This window comes from Physeter macrocephalus, chromosome 2, assembly GCF_002837175.3.
Source record: "Physeter macrocephalus isolate SW-GA chromosome 2, ASM283717v5, whole genome shotgun sequence".
Classification (NCBI taxonomy): Eukaryota; Metazoa; Chordata; class Mammalia; order Artiodactyla; family Physeteridae; genus Physeter; species Physeter macrocephalus.
Genome location: NC_041215.1, coordinates 21,980,064 through 21,998,640, shown reverse-complemented (window position 1 = coordinate 21,998,640; position 18,577 = coordinate 21,980,064). Strand labels below are relative to the sequence as shown.

General features: G+C 56.6%; 2 protein-coding genes across 2 annotated transcripts in view; both read right to left on the bottom strand.

Annotated features, from left to right (window-relative positions):
- Positions 1–3,067: 3,067 nt before the first annotated feature.
- Positions 3,068–6,347, bottom strand: LOC112067635 (TLE family member 5-like). Its single transcript, XM_024134248.3, has 4 exons — positions 6,262–6,347; positions 5,527–5,589; positions 4,073–4,147; positions 3,068–3,986 (listed from the first exon to the last, which is right to left on the bottom strand). Exons 1-4 carry the CDS (start codon positions 6,310–6,312, stop codon positions 3,765–3,767), a joined length of 411 nt encoding a protein of 136 aa, XP_023990016.1. The 5' UTR covers positions 6,313–6,347; the 3' UTR covers positions 3,068–3,764.
- Positions 6,348–10,625: 4,278 nt separating this feature from the next.
- LOC102973517 (TLE family member 5) overlaps positions 10,626–18,577 on the bottom strand; it is an 8,799-nt gene continuing 847 nt past the window's right edge. Inside the window, exons 2-7 of the mRNA XM_024134247.3 lie at positions 17,824–17,921; positions 15,410–15,473; positions 14,020–14,064; positions 13,285–13,347; positions 11,831–11,905; positions 10,626–11,744 (exon numbers count right to left, since the gene is read on the bottom strand). Of these exons, the coding sequence (XP_023990015.1) occupies positions 11,523–11,744; positions 11,831–11,905; positions 13,285–13,347; positions 14,020–14,064; positions 15,410–15,473; positions 17,824–17,921 (567 nt within the window). The 3' untranslated portion in view covers positions 10,626–11,522. The remainder of the gene's footprint in view (positions 11,745–11,830; positions 11,906–13,284; positions 13,348–14,019; positions 14,065–15,409; positions 15,474–17,823; positions 17,922–18,577) is intronic.

Sequence of the window (18,577 nt, the reverse complement as noted above, 5' to 3'; positions counted from 1 at the left end):
CCCCCTCCCGTATCTCCATCCTCCCTCTTGCCCCCCTCCTCCCTCCCGCCTTCCCCCTCCTCCTCTTCCTCCCGCCTCATTAAGCGTGCCCGCGGCGCGGGGCCCATTAGCGGATCAATTAGCCGAGGTCTCCGGCAGCCCGGTCGTTCAGCGCGGGAGGCCGCACCTCCGCCCGCCCCGGCTTCCCGGCCGCGATCGCGTACCTCCAGGACCCTCTGGTCTCGCTCCCCCACTGCGGACTCCTGGGCCCGCCCTATACCCTCCCCAGCCCCACGGGCGGGATGAGGCCCACAGGGAGACCCCAGGTCACAGATGTGTCCGTGGCTAGGCAGGACCCCTTCTGCTTCGAAGACCCCTGGGGGGGCTGTCGGGTTTGCCCCCCTCCCCAACGCCCTTCATCTTCCAGCAACATCAGTAATAATAATATCAGCTGACGGCTGGTGAGCCCTTCCTTGCAGGCTTTCTGCTAATCCTCGGAACCCGCTTCCCAGAAACAGATCAGACCAGTGATTTCACTTGCCTCACTCCCCATAGCTCCTCTGCCTGCTGACACCTGCTGACACATTTTGTATTTTCCTACCCCCGGCCACAGGGCGGGGACTTAAGTGTCCTGTTTCCTGCTGTGTCCCCGGGGCTCAGAGTAGGGGTGCAATAAATGAATGAATGAAAAAGATGAATAAATGAATGGGTGGGTGTGGGTGAGGGTCTGCTAAAGCACTTTCCACAGAGTCAGTAATAGGATCTTCATGACAACCGTGGGTTCTGTGATTATACCCATTTTACGGATAGGGAGGGAAAACCAAGAACCAGAGTGGTGAAGCCACTTGCTTGGATCACCCTGCTGTGAGAGGAAGAGCCAGGATTTAAACCCATGCTGGAGACCCCATGCCCAGAACCAGTATGTGACAATAACAACCACTGTTCCCTTCCAGGGGTGGGGGTGTCCCAGAGCCTTGCTTTGGGGGGAGGGTCAGGGGTGGCCTTCAGAAAAGTGACTTCTGGGAGTCCTGGGGGATTAGAACAGGGGAGGGGGCAGGGGAAAAACACTGTTCCAGGCAGAAGGAACAGCATGTGCAAAGGCCGCTAGGCAAGGAACAGCCAGATGTTTCAACCTGGCTGCAGCCTGCTGGGAAGGAATGATTAGAGGGCTGGGTAGCAGGCCCTCGGGGTCTCCTGGGCCTAGAATTTATTCCAAGGACCATGGAGGCCAAAAATTATCTATTCTTTAAATCCTTTTTAAAAACTGTGAAATAGAACACACAGAAGAGTGCCCTGATTGTAAGCAAACAATTTGATGAATTATCACAAAGTGAATACACTCGTGTAATCAACTCCCAAATTACCGTCACCCTTAGAAGTCTCCTTTGGTAACTCCGTGACATCTGGTGCTATAGGTCCTTTGGGCCCGTTTTTGTTCTTTATATAAGTGGAGTCACACAGCATTGACTTTTTCATACCCAGCTTCTTCAGTGTTCTGTGTGCGAGATGTATGGTGTCAAGTGCGGTGAGGTCTGGTTCTTTTTCTGGCTGCATAGTATTCCACGGGCAGCTAATGTCACAACTTACCCTCTGCCCTTTGATGGACAGCTGGTGGTTTCCAGTTCGGGGCAATGAGGACTGATTACAGCTGCTGTAAACATTCTTGTGGCACGTGTGTTGGGTGGATCCAGCATTCAAATCCAGGGGTATCACTGGGTGCTAAGCAGCCTTCTGAGGCAGATATAACAATTTACACTCCCCAAGTGAGGGGTAGAATGAGTTCTGGTTTTCAGCACAAGGATATACATTAAGCAGGGAGTGATCCCATCTCACTGGCATTTTTGGAGGTGATTTGGCTGCAGTGGGGGAGGGGCGGGGCCCAGCAGGAGGGTCCCCCTGTCCCCTCTCTGCCTCCTCTTTCTCTCCTTAGGGACAGGAGACATTTACCCTGAGGTTGGCTGTCCATCATCACCCCTCTGTCTCTCCCTCCTTCCCTTCCTGTGCCCTTGGCCCCCATGCGAACCCACTGGATTGGGCAGACAGGTGAGAATCCCTTGGATCCCTCGTGCTCCCAGCTCCTTGAGGGTGGGATTTCTGTGGCATGAAGCCCTTGTGAAGATCTTACAAAGTCCAGATGACTGTCCCCACTCTCCACCCACCTCCCCGCCACCAGGCCCATATCCTGGGTGGGGAGCCTGAAGTTCTCTTAGTTTTTATTATTAAATTTTTTGGCCGCAGCACGGGGCATGTGGGATCTTAGTTCCCCGACCAGGGATCGAACCCACACCCCCTGCATGGGGAGTGCAGTCTTAACCACTGGACCATCAGGGAAGTCCCTGAAGTTCTCTTGACTGAAATGCCAAGCGTGCCGGGAATCACCTTTCCTGCTGGCTCCCCTTCCTGAGGTGGTCCAGCTTGGATGCAGGGGGGCGAGGTTGGGCTCCAAGTGGTCCTTGGAGAGTTGAGGTCCAGCTGGGGGTCTGTGTTCTCTGATCTGGATAAAAGTGTTTGTGTGTGCAGTGTGACTGTCCAGTCTCAGCAGCTGTCTCTAAGGGTAAAGACTGTCATTTAGGAACCCTCTGGCCCGGGACTCAGAAACTAGTGACCCCTTAGCTTTTCTGAGTCCCTTTGCCTACCTGTCAAAACAGCTGGCTAGACCTCAAGCACCTAGGCTGTGCTGTGTGACCTAGAGCCTCCAGCTGGCCCTCTCTGTGCAAGGCGCCAAGTTCAGGAGCTAGAGTACATTTACAAGCCAGACTCAGCTAGGACTCTCAATATCCAGTCCTGTAACAGACGAGGGGGACTCAGACTTGAAGGAAGCCCTCTCCTCCCCCGGGAAGGGGGGCACAGCGGGCAACTCGCAACACAGAGGCAGGAACACAGCAACCAACCTTCTCACATCTTTATTTGAAAGGCACAGCTAAGCCCACCCTCGATACAGCATTTTCACTTCTCTCCGTAGAGATCAAACGACTGAACACAACAAAGGCTGACAGTCTAAAAGGCTATATACAGACACAGGTGTGGGTGTTGCTTTTTTTTTTTAAACATTTTTCTGTCTTTTTTTTTTTAATATCCCTTTTCTTAAAAGACAAGCTAGTATACTGGAAAAAAGAAAAATAAAAAATAAAAACCAAGACAACTTGAGTACCCTCATCTTTATTTGGGAAAGGGAGAAAGGGAATTCTGGGTCGCCCACCCCACCCTGTTCCCCAGGCGAAGCTTGCTGTCCGTGGCCCCTCTCTTTCATGGGTGAGGGGACAGGACTAGGTGGGCGTGAGTGGCAGGAACTAGCAGAGGGTGAGTGAGTGGGAAGGGGAGACGCGGGGCGCCCAGGGCGGGGAGGGGCAGCTAGCATTGTGTTTGCATGCAGTGCCAGGGTGTGAGGCCAGGGTGTGCCCTGGGGATGGGGGGGGGGGCCAGCGGGCAGACTGTCAGTTACAGGTGTGCGAATTGGGGAAGTGCAGGGGGTGTTGGACCTCTTGAGGTCTTGCTCCCTTCGGACCTGGCCTCCCACTTGTGCCTCCAGGCCTCAGCTTGCCTCATCTGTGGTATGAGCGGGTATTGACCCATTCAGGCTGCAGGGGAGGAGGAGGGAGTCTGGGAGTCGGGGGTAGGAGCCAAGTCAGGGGGTGGCACACAAGCAGGGCGAGGGCCCCAGCAGGCGGCTACCATAAATACTACCAGAGTTGAGCCAATCCCAAGCTATACTGTGTCTTACGCTGAATATTCCTCTCTCCATGTCTGTCTCCCCTTTGTCCCCCTGCCCCCATCCCAGCCGCCCACTAATCCGATTTCTCGCCATCATCCTCCTGGTGGGTGTCACCGTCATGCCCATTCTTGTCTTCCTTGGAGAGGTGGGCCTGGGAGCCCAGCGCCGACAGCGAGAGGAGGCCGGTGCCTGCACTGACCGCCGGCAGCGAAGGGGGCTGCAGCCCCACAGGCAGTGGGGTCAGAGGCAGGGCCAGAGCCTGCAGCTGGGACAGCTGGTGGGCTTGGAGCTGCTGCTGCAGGGCAGAGGAAGGGGAGCATGAGCCCCCTTGGGCCCATCTGTCCTCCCACCCGCTGCCGCCCCCAAAGACCCCAAACATACTCGGATGATGGAGTTCAGCTCAGGAGCAGTGACCTGCTTAGCCCTCTCGATGGCTCCCAAGACTTGCTGCTGGTGCTGGATGGGGCAGGGTGGAGAGAAGTCAACTGATTCGCCCCGATCTTGTTAGGGCTTGTGGCTCAGAGCCCAGAAGCAGCCCCGTTCCCATCTGGGCTATTAGAGCCCTCCCTCTCCACGGCTTCCCACCCCTCCCGAAACCCCCCTCTCTCCAGCTGATTCCTTTCATCCAGCCTCAGTCTCTTCATCTGGAAAATGGGATACACAGAGATGCAGAGAAGACCCAAAGGGCTTGGTACCAAAATCTTAGGAAAAAGCTTTTGGGTGAGTCTGAGAAAGCCTGAACCACGACCAATGCCATGTGCAAAGCAGCAGAAGTGCGGTGCACAACCTGGCCAACGGTACAGGGAAGTCCTGGTTCTAAGAGCTCAGACCAGGACTGCTGGTCCAAGAGATCTGAGATCTGCTAACCCAAGCTCCTCTTCCTCCACAGCCTGGGAAGGCCCAGTGAATTCTGGCAGGGCTGGGGCATGAGTCTGGGTTCAGGGCAATCCCCCACCCTGTACCCCAGCCCTCCCTGAATGTCTGTCTCTCCAGCCATCAGATGCTAGAATCTGCCAAGCTCCTTCTTTGCCTTGGCTACCAAGGAGCCCCTGCTGTGAACAGAAACCACAAGCCTAGGTCTTCAGGGTCCTAAGAATCCCCTTCTTTGGGGCTTTCATGGTATCCTCCTGGAATTGTTCCTGGGCATCACCTGAGGGACCCCAAGATATGGGCAGGGGTTAAAGAGAAAATGATGAATTGTCAACAGTAAATCTGGCAGAGAGCAGATGGGCCTTACATGACCCAGACGTGTGTGTTTGTGTGTGTACAGAGTGGGCCTCACACCAAGAGTCTTAGAACCCCAGGAAACAAAAAGAGGAAGAGTTGGGTACCTGGTTCCTCCGTGTGTCCGTGTGCATCTCTGTGTGTCCGTGTGCCGTGTGTTTATGTGTCGCATCTGCGCTTATCTGTGGCTGTTTGTATGTCTGCCTATGTGTGCTGAGAGCCCCCCTGTCCACACAGCGGCCAGCAGGGCCCCACAGATGAATCTCAGCGGGTGAAAGACAGAAGCAAAACAGGGAAACAGAATTCTTGGTGCAGTCTTCGGCATAGCTGACATTTTTACAGTGCAATGACTCACTCAGGCTGGGAATTCCACAGCAGGGTGAGGCCCCTCCCTCCACTGCCCTGCACCCCTGGGGTTTCTCCAACCTGGGGATTCTTCTGCACAGACTGGCTGGTGGCTGGGAGGTCCAGAGAGGGAAGGCGTGTGCCCTGGGGCACCTAGCTTGCTGCTGCCCCAGATGGCTGCAGTAGGGAGGGCCTGGGGAAAGTTCACGGTCCATCTACCGCCTCCTCCCCCCTGCAGCCCCGGGAGGCCTGGGGGCTCCACTCACCTCTTGGGAAAGGTAGGGCAGGACCTGGGCACAGATCCCATTCAGCCTCTTGACGATTTCAGCCTGAAACACACAGACGCTTCAGCCCTGGGCAGCAGCTGGGGCAGGCGCAGACCAGCCCCGGGAGGCCTGGGGGTTCTGTCTAATCTAAGAGGCCAGCTCGGCCCAGGGTCAGGTCAACTCATTGGGCCCACGGGCACCCAATCAGCGGCAAAGATGGAATCTGAGGCCGGCTCTCTGCCCTTTAGGCTAAGAGCACAGGACAAACTCACGCCCAGCCGCTTGGGGTCCCGGCGGCCCTGGGAAGATGATGCCCGGCACCTGGCAGGTAGTGAGTGCTCCGTGGGAGAGAGGGGAAAAGGGGTGGGGGCAGCTGGCATCAGTGTTCTACAACATACCCGAGAGTAGCCTCATCAGGGCACAGATGGCAAGAGGAAGGCTGGAGGGCAAGGGGCAATCTGGGGGTTCCAGGGTGGGTTGGCACATCACCCCTCCTCTGCTGTTTGCAAAGGGGAGACGGTGGGGTGGGGGGGTGGCAGGTCCCCGGAAAGTCTCTGCCCCTCCCCCTCAGGGAGAGAAACCTGTTAGGGAGGCCTAAGAAAGAAGGGGGGTGGGTTCGGAGGTAACAGGATACCAGGGCAGATTTGGTGCTCAGCCAAGGGGTGGGCAAGCTCCTACCTGCCTGGGGCAGTGCCGAAGTAAGCGTGGGGCGGAGGAGGGGGGAAGGGGGCGTACCTGCTTGTGCATCTCGATGTTCAAGCCGTAGGACATCTCATAGTACTGCATGGGGTGGGGAGGAGACAGAGAGAAATGGGGGTGGGTGAAGGATGGGGGGCTCCAGAGACAAAGAGATGGGGGAGTGACAGAGAGAGAGACAAAGAGGGGGAGAAGAGGAGAAATGGAGAGATGGCGAGGGGAGGGCAGGCGAAAGAGATGGAGATGGAAGTGGGGAGACACCCACACCAGGCGCTGGGGCCCAGGTGCCTGGTGGGGCTGCTGCGGAAGCTGGGGGAGCTTCAGGGCCCCAGCAGCGGTGTGGGTGCCCTGGTTTCTGGAATAATGATCACACCCCAACCTCTAACACACACACACACCACACACACACACACACACTCTCTCTCTCTCTCTCTCTCTCTCTCTCTCTGAGTGGGAGAGGTTTTCGGGGGAGGGTGTTGGGGGAGCACTAGAGAGGTCGGCTGAGAGGCGGGGATGGCGGAGAGGGAGCATAGTAGGAGGGAGAGATCAAGGGGGAGGAGCGACAGATAGAGAAGGACCTTGAAGGACAGAAACAAAGCTGGAGAGACAGAGACCCAGAGGCTCCCGGAAGCAGTGGGGGTGAAGAGATAGAGAGGGGCAGATCCCGGGAGAGACCCTCAGAGCAGGATGCTTGGCTGTGGGAGGGGGGCTTGGGGCGCATGCAGCTCCCTCTTGCAGCTCCTAAAGTCAGAAAACATCTAAATACTACGCGGGCTTCCTCCCGGGGCCCTGCCTCTGTCTCCCCTCCAGCCGGGCCCCTCTGCGACCCCAGAAGATCTTGCTCATCGTGCACCTGGCTGCGCCCCTTCTCCGCTCAAACACCTTCCATGGCTCCCTGCAGATGGCTCTCCCACTGAGCAGGCTTCGTCCTGCAGGGCTGGCCCAGGCCCACCCATCTCGCTGGCTCCTTTGCCATTTTCTCACTTTCTCCCTAGATCTTCCATGAACACCTATTGTGTGCCAGGCAGGAGTCTAAACCCTGGGGATTCAGCAGTGACCAAAACAGACCCAATTCCTATTGTCCTGAAACTCATCTCAGAGTGGGGAAAAGCAGAGGACAGGGAATATTTGTTGACCTAAGTTGTTCACAGCGATCAATGCTGTGAAGATAAAGCGAGCAGGAGAGAGGGGGTGGTGATGGCGGGGAGTGTGCTGGCTGTGGGGACAGTGTGTTCCATGCAGAGGGTCAGGCCCAGAGGTGGCACCGTGCTTGGACACCCTCAGACACGGAAAAGAGGCCAGTTAGAATGAAGGCCCCTGAGCAAGGGGAGCGGCCATAGCTCTGCCCACCTGCAGTGGATCCAGGCTAAGATCTGGACCCGGCAGCTTGCATCTTCCCACATCAGAATCCTGGTTCCGTGGCTGTGTGCCCGGGGCCAGTCACTTTATATCTCAAGCCTCAGTTTCTTTATCTGTAAAATGGTCCTTCCTTCACCAGGCATTTTCAAGAACTGATTGAGAGCTGTAGCTGAAGCCCTGAGCCGAAGCCAGAGCATGGTAGATGTTCAGCATATTGCAGCCATCTATGATTTCTGTTATCCTTAGGATTTGCATTACTTTCCTGATTATTTTTTAAATATGTATTTATTTATTTATTTGGTTGCACCGGGTCTTAGTTGCAGCAGGTGGGCTCCTTAGTTGTGGTATGCGAATTCTTAGTTGTGGCGTGCATGTGGGATCTAGTCCCCTGACCAGGGATGGAACCCGAGCCCCCTGCATTGGGAGCGCGGAGTCTTAACCACTGCACCACCAGGGAAGTCCCCTGATTATTTCTGTTTGTGCCTAGCGGGGCTGAGAGCTCCGCCAGCCAGCAGAGGGCAGGAGACCGGCTGTGGCCCTGCCTTGTTTTGTGACTTTGACAACTTCCTACCCTTCCTCCGGCCTCAGTTTTCCTGTCTGCACAATGGGGAGAGCATGTGGTCACTCCAAGATCTCTGATTCCACGTCACTGCAGCTTCTTTTTGTTTCTCCAAGTCCAAGGCGCAAACACACAGACTCTGGAAGGAGGAAGGCCGCGTAAATATTTGACGCAGTAGATGTACCTGGCCCGCCTGGACTGTGAATGTTTAATGTGTCACATCCTAGTTTTCGCTGGCCTTCACAGGATGTTTTTCTCCCCAGCTCGGGAATCTGTTAGTCCTTGACCCCTCCTGAGCCCTGGAGGCCAAACCAGGAGGAGGAGGTGGGCCTGGCTCTTGGGGGGGGGGGGCTGGGGTGCAGGATGGGTGTGTGGGGACGGGGCTGGGTCAGTCTCATGCCACTCTGGGGCCTGTGGGACTCTCCAACGCTGTGGACATCATTGTGTGCACTGGGAAGTCAAGGCTCAGAGAGAGTCAGGGAGCCTCACACCCCGGTGCACACAGATCCCTCCCTGGAAAGACCCCTAGAAAGGGGGAGTGGGCTGGAAGAGGGGACTCCCAGAAGGCCTGGGGTCTAGGTGGGGGGCGGGGAGTCAGAAGGGATGGCTTCACCCAGTCCTGTGCCCCAGGAGCTTTGAGCATAGCTCTGGCTCCTCCTCCTCCTCCTTTCTGCCCCTCCCCCTCGCCTCCCTCCCCCCCATTGCTCCTTCATTCTCTCTCATCCCTCCTCCCCATCCCCCTCCGTCCCCCTCTCTTCTTTGCTTCTCTCCCTCCTCCCTCCTTTCCCTAACCCCCCTCCTCCCTCCTTTCCCTAACCCCCCTCCTCCCTCCTTTCCCTAACCCCCCTCCTGCCTCCCTCCCTCCCAAATAGAACACACAGAAGAGTGCCCTGATTGTAAGCAAACAATTTGATGAATTATCACAAAGTGAATACACTCGTGTAATCAACTCCCAAATTACCGTCACCCTTAGAAGTCTCCTTTGGTAACTCCGTGACATCTGGTGCTATAGGTCCTTTGGGCCCGTTTTTGTTCTTTATATAAGTGGAGTCACACAGCATTGACTTTTTCATACCCAGCTTCTTCAGTGTTCTGTGTGCGAGATGTATGGTGTCAAGTGCGGTGAGGTCTGGTTCTTTTTCTGGCTGCATAGTATTCCACGGGCAGCTAATGTCACAACTTACCCTCTGCCCTTTGATGGACAGCTGGTGGTTTCCAGTTCGGGGCAATGAGGACTGATTACAGCTGCTGTAAACATTCTTGTGGCACGTGTGTTGGGTGGATCCAGCATTCAAATCCAGGGGTATCACTGGGTGCTAAGCAGCCTTCTGAGGCAGATATAACAATTTACACTCCCCAAGTGAGGGGTAGAATGAGTTCTGGTTTTCAGCACAAGGATATACATTAAGCAGGGAGTGATCCCATCTCACTGGCATTTTTGGAGGTGATTTGGCTGCAGTGGGGGAGGGGCGGGGCCCAGCAGGAGGGTCCCCCTGTCCCCTCTCTGCCTCCTCTTTCTCTCCTTAGGGACAGGAGACATTTACCCTGAGGTTGGCTGTCCATCATCACCCCTCTGTCTCTCCCTCCTTCCCTTCCTGTGCCCTTGGCCCCCATGCGAACCCACTGGATTGGGCAGACAGGTGAGAATCCCTTGGATCCCTCGTGCTCCCAGCTCCTTGAGGGTGGGATTTCTGTGGCATGAAGCCCTTGTGAAGATCTTACAAAGTCCAGATGACTGTCCCCACTCTCCACCCACCTCCCCGCCACCAGGCCCATATCCTGGGTGGGGAGCCTGAAGTTCTCTTAGTTTTTATTATTAAATTTTTTGGCCGCAGCACGGGGCATGTGGGATCTTAGTTCCCCGACCAGGGATCGAACCCACACCCCCTGCATGGGGAGTGCAGTCTTAACCACTGGACCATCAGGGAAGTCCCTGAAGTTCTCTTGACTGAAATGCCAAGCGTGCCGGGAATCACCTTTCCTGCTGGCTCCCCTTCCTGAGGTGGTCCAGCTTGGATGCAGGGGGGCGAGGTTGGGCTCCAAGTGGTCCTTGGAGAGTTGAGGTCCAGCTGGGGGTCTGTGTTCTCTGATCTGGATAAAAGTGTTTGTGTGTGCAGTGTGACTGTCCAGTCTCAGCAGCTGTCTCTAAGGGTAAAGACTGTCATTTAGGAACCCTCTGGCCCGGGACTCAGAAACTAGTGACCCCTTAGCTTTTCTGAGTCCCTTTGCCTACCTGTCAAAACAGCTGGCTAGACCTCAAGCACCTAGGCTGTGCTGTGTGACCTAGAGCCTCCAGCTGGCCCTCTCTGTGCAAGGCGCCAAGTTCAGGAGCTAGAGTACATTTACAAGCCAGACTCAGCTAGGACTCTCAATATCCAGTCCTGTAACAGACGAGGGGGACTCAGACTTGAAGGAAGCCCTCTCCTCCCCCGGGAAGGGGGGCACAGCGGGCAACTCGCAACACAGAGGCAGGAACACAGCAACCAACCTTCTCACATCTTTATTTGAAAGGCACAGCTAAGCCCACCCTCGATACAGCATTTTCACTTCTCTCCGTAGAGATCAAACGACTGAACACAACAAAGGCTGACAGTCTAAAAGGCTATATACAGACACAGGTGTGGGTGTTGCTTTTTTTTTTTAAACATTTTTCTGTCTTTTTTTTTTTAATATCCCTTTTCTTAAAAGACAAGCTAGTATACTGGAAAAAAGAAAAATAAAAAATAAAAACCAAGACAACTTGAGTACCCTCATCTTTATTTGGGAAAGGGAGAAAGGGAATTCTGGGTCGCCCACCCCACCCTGTTCCCCAGGCGAAGCTTGCTGTCCGTGGCCCCTCTCTTTCATGGGTGAGGGGACAGGACTAGGTGGGCGTGGGTGGCAGGAACTAGCAGAGGGTGAGTGAGTGGGAAGGGGAGACGCGGGGCGCCCAGGGCGGGGAGGGGCAGCTAGCATTGTGTTTGCATGCAGTGCCAGGGTGTGAGGCCAGGGTGTGCCCTGGGGATGGGGGGGGGGGCCAGCGGGCAGACTGTCAGTTACAGGTGTGCGGATTGGGGAAGTGCAGGGGGTGTTGGACCTCTTGAGGTCTTGCTCCCTTCGGACCTGGCCTCCCACTTGTGCCTCCAGGCCTCAGCTTGCCTCATCTGTGGTATGAGCGGGTATTGACCCATTCAGGCTGCAGGGGAGGAGGAGGGAGTCTGGGAGTCGGGGGTAGGAGCCAAGTCAGGGGGTGGCACACAAGCAGGGCGAGGGCCCCAGCAGGCGGCTACCATAAATACTACCAGAGTTGAGCCAATCCCAAGCTATACTGTGTCTTACGCTGAATATTCCTCTCTCCATGTCTGTCTCCCCTTTGTCCCCCTGCCCCCATCCCAGCCGCCCACTAATCCGATTTCTCGCCATCATCCTCCTGGTGGGTGTCACCGTCATGCCCATTCTTGTCTTCCTTGGAGAGGTGGGCCTGGGAGCCCAGCGCCGACAGCGAGAGGAGGCCGGTGCCTGCACTGACCGCCGGCAGCGAAGGGGGCTGCAGCCCCACAGGCAGTGGGGTCAGAGGCAGGGCCAGAGCCTGCAGCTGGGACAGCTGGTGGGCTTGGAGCTGCTGCTGCAGGGCAGAGGAAGGGGAGCATGAGCCCCCTTGGGCCCATCTGTCCTCCCACCCGCTGCCGCCCCCAAAGACCCCAAACATACTCGGATGATGGAGTTCAGCTCAGGAGCAGTGACCTGCTTAGCCCTCTCGATGGCTCCCAAGACTTGCTGCTGGTGCTGGATGGGGCAGGGTGGAGAGAAGTCAACTGATTCGCCCCGATCTTGTTAGGGCTTGTGGCTCAGAGCCCAGAAGCAGCCCCGTTCCCATCTGGGCTATTAGAGCCCTCCCTCTCCACGGCTTCCCACCCCTCCCGAAACCCCCCTCTCTCCAGCTGATTCCTTTCATCCAGCCTCAGTCTCTTCATCTGGAAAATGGGATACACAGAGATGCAGAGAAGACCCAAAGGGCTTGGTACCAAAATCTTAGGAAAAAGCTTTTGGGTGAGTCTGAGAAAGCCTGAACCACGACCAATGCCATGTGCAAAGCAGCAGAAGTGCGGTGCACAACCTGGCCAACGGTACAGGGAAGTCCTGGTTCTAAGAGCTCAGACCAGGACTGCTGGTCCAAGAGATCTGAGATCTGCTAACCCAAGCTCCTCTTCCTCCACAGCCTGGGAAGGCCCAGTGAATTCTGGCAGGGCTGGGGCATGAGTCTGGGTTCAGGGCAATCCCCCACCCTGTACCCCAGCCCTCCCTGAATGTCTGTCTCTCCAGCCATCAGATGCTAGAATCTGCCACGCTCCTTCTTTGCCTTGGCTACCAAGGAGCCCCTGCTGTGAACAGAAACCACAAGCCTAGGTCTTCAGGGTCCTAAGAATCCCCTTCTTTGGGGCTTTCATGGTATCCTCCTGGAATTGTTCCTGGGCATCACCTGAGGGACCCCAAGATATGGGCAGGGGTTAAAGAGAAAATGATGAATTGTCAACAGTAAATCTGGCAGAGAGCAGATGGGCCTTACATGACCCAGACGTGTGTGTTTGTGTGTGTACAGAGTGGGCCTCACACCAAGAGTCTTAGAACCCCAGGAAACAAAAAGAGGAAGAGTTGGGTACCTGGTTCCTCCGTGTGTCCGTGTGCATCTCTGTGTGTCCGTGTGCCGTGTGTTTATGTGTCGCATCTGCGCTTATCTGTGGCTGTTTGTATGTCTGCCTATGTGTGCTGAGAGCCCCCCTGTCCACACAGCGGCCAGCAGGGCCCCACAGATGAATCTCAGCGGGTGAAAGACAGAAGCAAAACAGGGAAACAGAATTCTTGGTGCAGTCTTCGGCATAGCTGACATTTTTACAGTGCAATGACTCACTCAGGCTGGGAATTCCACAGCAGGGTGAGGCCCCTCCCTCCACTGCCCTGCACCCCTGGGGTTTCTCCAACCTGGGGATTCTTCTGCACAGACTGGCTGGTGGCTGGGAGGTCCAGAGAGGGAAGGCGTGTGCCCTGGGGCACCTAGCTTGCTGCTGCCCCAGATGGCTGCAGTAGGGAGGGCCTGGGGAAAGTTCACGGTCCATCTACCGCCTCCTCCCCCCTGCAGCCCCGGGAGGCCTGGGGGCTCCACTCACCTCTTGGGAAAGGTAGGGCAGGACCTGGGCACAGATCCCATTCAGCCTCTTGACGATTTCAGCCTGAAACACACAGACGCTTCAGCCCTGGGCAGCAGCTGGGGCAGGCGCAGACCAGCCCCGGGAGGCCTGGGGGTTCTGTCTAATCTAAGAGGCCAGCTCGGCCCAGGGTCAGGTCAACTCATTGGGCCCACGGGCACCCAATCAGCGGCAAAGATGGAATCTGAGGCCGGCTCTCTGCCCTTTAGGCTAAGAGCACAGGACAAACTCACGCCCAGCCGCTTGGGGTCCCGGCGGCCCTGGGAAGATGATGCCCGGCACCTGGCAGGTAGTGAGTGCTCCGTGGGAGAGAGGGGAAAAGGGGTGGGGGCAGCTGGCATCAGTGTTCTACAACATACCCGAGAGTAGCCTCATCAGGGCACAGATGGCAAGAGGAAGGCTGGAGGGCAAGGGGCAATCTGGGGGTTCCAGGGTGGGTTGGCACATCACCCCTCCTCTGCTGTTTGCAAAGGGGAGACGGTGGGGTGGGGGGGTGGCAGGTCCCCGGAAAGTCTCTGCCCCTCCCCCTCAGGGAGAGAAACCTGTTAGGGAGGCCTAAGAAAGAAGGGGGGTGGGTTCGGAGGTAACAGGATACCAGGGCAGATTTGGTGCTCAGCCAAGGGGTGGGCAAGCTCCTACCTGCCTGGGGCAGTGCCGAAGTAAGCGTGGGGCGGAGGAGGGGGGAAGGGGGCGTACCTGCTTGTGCATCTCGATGTTCAAGCCGTAGGACATCTCATAGTACTGCATGGGGTGGGGAGGAGACAGAGAGAAATGGGGGTGGGTGAAGGATGGGGGGCTCCAGAGACAAAGAGATGGGGGAGTGACAGAGAGAGAGACAAAGAGGGGGAGAAGAGGAGAAATGGAGAGATGGGGAGGGGAGGGCAGGCGAAAGAGATGGAGATGGAAGTGGGGAGACACCCACACCAGGCGCTGGGGCCCAGGTGCCTGGTGGGGCTGCTGCGGAAGCTGGGGGAGCTTCAGGGCCCCAGCAGCGGTGTGGGTGCCCTGGTTTCTGGAATAATGATCACACCCCAACCTCTAACACACACACACACCACACACACACACACACACTCTCTCTCTCTCTCTCTCTCTCTCTCTCTCTCTCTCTTTCTCTCTCTCCAAGGCTCCTAATCTTTTATCTTTATGTGTCTTGTCTGCGGGTGGCCCGGACTCCAGGGAAGTTTGCCTTCCTGGGTATAAATAATCGAGGATAAACAAATCCTGCTGTGTCTGGCTCTGGGGCCAGCAGCGCCCCCCCTCACGCCCCAGATCTGACCCTGCCCCTTCCCTGGCTCTAAACCTTCCCATGGAGCCCCTCTGTCACCCCAGGGAGGGTGAGAGGGAAGCCAAGTTTGTTCCCAGGCCTTTGTGTGGTCTCCCCTTCTCTGCCCAGCAAGCTCCTACTCATTCTTCAAGACCCCAGCTGCAATGCCCCATCCTCCATGCAGCCTTTCTCAAACCACGAGCACCCCCTTCTGGAGTCCCCCAGTCCCGGTCCCTCTCTCTGCCCCAGCCCCATCCCTCCCTCTGAGGCCAGAGGTTCAGTATCTGGCTCTGCTTCCCCCACAGCCTGGGAGAAGTGGGCTCTGGGCTGGACCGAGGAGCGGTGGGGTCGAGCAAGTGATTCTGGCAGCGTGCACGGGCAGGGTGGGTCTCAAATGTCAGGCCCAAGAACACAGTGCCACCCCTTCCCTCCCACCCACGTCAGGGAGTCCTCCCAGGCTCGGGCAAGGAGGGGTTAAGCCTGGGATGCCTGGACCATGGGGGCAGGGAGGGATCTGGCTGCTCCCCCAGTCAGATCCTGGCTTTCCCAGCCATTGGCTCCTTTCCTGCCAAGGACAGCCGGGGGACCTGGCAGGCTCAGGCTGCAACCCGGTGGTTTGGCACCTCGGCCACTGCCTGGGCCGGCAGCCAGACCAGCAAGACGGACTCAGCCCGGCCCAGGGGCAGGCTGAATGGAGAGCTGACCCTGACTCCTCATACATCCCAGAGGTGGCGGCCAGGGTTCGGGCAGCAGCTGCTGGTGCTGGAGGGGGATCTGGGGTCCCCCATCCCTGCCCACTGGACCCCAGGGCTGGCTTACCATCACGTAATGACGCTGCATCTCCGACTTCTCGCTGGCCAGCTTGTCACATTCGAGTTTCAGACTGAAGAAGAACACGGGGAAGGGCGGGGGCTGGGCTGAGGTCCCCCCCATTGTGCAGGGGAGCCCCTAACTTTGGTGGGGGACAGGCATAAGATGGGGCAGGGGGAGCCTCAGGTGCCCTCGCTAGAAAATGGGGATTATGACACCAACCTTGCAGATCTGGGGGCAGAGAAAGCAATGAAAACAATAATAAAAAATAGCAAAAGTCAGAGCAAACGCCCTGACTGTAGGTCAGACAGGGATTCAAAGAAACTTTTACCTCTCCTGAAACCCAAAGAGATCAGGGCTTTTATCGCCACTCTGTTTTTACCGATGATGCAATGGACGCCCAGAGAGGTTGAGTGAACGGGCTCAAGGTCACACAGCCAGGAAGCTGGCTTCAGAGGCCATACTCTCAAGCACTGGGGAAAACTCTCCAGCAAAGAAGGAACAAACAGACACCGCGGAGAGGCTGCGAGAGCCGAGTTGGCTGGTAGGGCTCTGGATTGGATTTACCAAGGAATCTTCAAAGGCACCCAAGCCCCTCTTGTGGGTCCTGATTTCCCTAGCTGGGGGGCATAAATTTCCACCATTGGGTAATAGAGATGGTGACTGCCCCACCTCTCTCAAGCTCCCCCAGCAAGGATGAGCTTTGGGTGTTTCTCAAAGGCCCCTCACAAGGGTGTCAGGGTGACAGGTAAAGAGCTGAGAGCACAAACTCAAGCCAGATAGACTGGGTCCAAAGTTCAACCCTGCTATCTTGATGCTGTGTGACTCTGGGCAAAGCCCTCTACCTCTCTGGGTCTTGGGTCTCCAAGTCTGTTGAGTTCCAACCTCCGAGGGTGAGGTGGTGAGGATGAAATGAATTAAGACCAGAAACACTCTTAATGCTGGTATTCAGTAAGTACCCAATAAAGACTTAGTTGCTCTTGTAGTCACCCCAGGAGACTGGAGTTTCACTCCGCCAGACTGACCATGATTTGTATACCCCAGTTGGAAGGACAGCCACAGTTGGTTTCTGCAATTTTCTTTAAAAATGTGCATTTGTTGCCACCGTTAAAAACAAAATCAGGCAATTTCATTCCAAACTCTGCGTTTCTGGCCCTTCCTGAAGGACTGGTGGATACTGTGTGAGCCCCCAACATGGTAGGACCCCTCAGTGTAAAGCAGGAAGCCCAGGCCCAGCGGATGGAGACTCCAAAGCTCAGAGAGGGGGTGTGGCCTACCTGAGGTCACACAGCACTATGGCAGCAATCTGGCCCTCGGTCTCTGGAATTGGATCAGCCCCAGTGCTCACTGTGACGTGGGCACGGGCCAGGCAGGGTGGGGGGGGGAATCCCCCCAGAGAGGCTCAAAAAGGCCAGGCCTGCCAGGCAAAGCCCCTAAACCCTCCACATCACAGGACCAGAACAAAGTTCCTAGGCCTGCCCTTCAACCATCTGTGCCTCAGTTTCCTCATCTTTGAAATGGGCACAATGATAGGACAGCAGGAAAGATTAAACAAAAGGATGTATGTTCAATCTTCAGCAAATTGGGAGAATGGGAAGTACCCCCAAAGAACAAATATATCACTGTTCCCAATTTCTTCTTGGAGAAAACTCGGGATCCTTCAAAGAATACTTTTGTGTGGGTAAACTAAGGTCCAGAGAGGGCCCAAGACCCCACTGGTATTCGTGGCCATGGACCCCCTTTTGATTCCTAGGCAAAGCCCCACTTTGTAGCAAAACCTTGAGAAATCTGCATTCTTCGACCCAGAGATTGGGTACAAACAAATCTCAGTTCTGCCACTTCCTTGCTGTGCAACCCCAGGAAATTCCTATCCTCTCTGGGCTTAAGTTTCTCTAAGTGTAAAATGAAGACAATAATAGTTCCTTTCTCTTTAGATCTGGCACATTGGCAAGCCCTTTAGAAACAGATTCAGTTCTGGAAAGAGAATCGCCTTTCTGCGGGCTGGCAGGAACCCTTTCTCCAAAACTAGGCAGAGAGAGATAACATGCTACAGATTTTGCTGGTGGGTGGGGAGGTGGAGGGCCCATCCCCAACTCCAACTGTTGGGAGGTCTTTTATCCAATGCAGATTGGGGTGGGGAGAGGGTCTCTGACACCAGACAGCTGAGGCTTTGGGCAAATTATTTAAATTTTTGTGCCTCAGTTTTCTCATGTACAAAATGGGACTGTCTTAAAGACTACATGAATTTCATATCGGCAAAGTGCTAAAGACAGTGCCTGCCACCTAAGACGTTCAACGCCTCTATTTTTCCGGAGCCTAGATATATAGCAGGGGCCACAAGCTCCGCTGCAGGCTTTAGTCTTGCCATCTGAGCAGGGGGCTCCAGCTTCTCCCGGGGCGGGGTACCACCAGCCCCAGCTCACCTGTGGTACTGAGCCTGCAGCAGCTGAAACTCATCTTTGATGCGGTCGCAGGAGTCCGAGGTGGTGAATTTCAGTTGCTGGGGGAGGTGCGACGAGCCCTGTGGGGAGGGGGCGGCCCGGGTCAGGATCCGGTGGGGCCGCCACCCACCTCTCTCCCCGGCTGCCCCGAGGCAGCGGCCGGCGCAGCTGCAGCGTGTCCCCCCCCACCCCCGCCCCACTTCCCGGGCCCGTGTTTACAGCCCCCGGAGCGGCCCCCGCCCGCACTTCCTGCCCCCGCCTCTCCGCCCAGAGCCGAGGGGGGTGGGCGCGCCCGGAGGCTCTCGTCCCCCGCCCCCCCCAGGCTGTGGAGGTGCGTTTGAAGGTCCGCCTTTGGTGGGGGGCAGGGTGCGCCCTCTACCGCGCCTCCAAAGCGCCGAGAGGGGGTGCACATCTGAGCGCCCCAACTGCTTCTGGGAGGGGGGGAGAACGCGTCCTAAGGGTCTCCCTCCCCAAGCTGGCGGCGTACGGGGGGGTGATGAGGCTTCCTTGCAAACTCCCCTTGGGGGAGGGGCTTCTCTAAGCACCCGAAATCTTCCGGGGGGACCCACCCCAGATTCCTAGCACCCTTCCTCCGGGCCGTGCTCTTCCGAGAGGGGTGCGCCTCCGGTCACCCCCCACTCCCAGGCCCCGAAAGCAGCCCCGGCGTTAGAGGTGCCTGGTGGGGCTCCCGGGGCGCCCCAGGCCCGAGGCGAAGGCCGCCGAGGCCCAGGCTGGC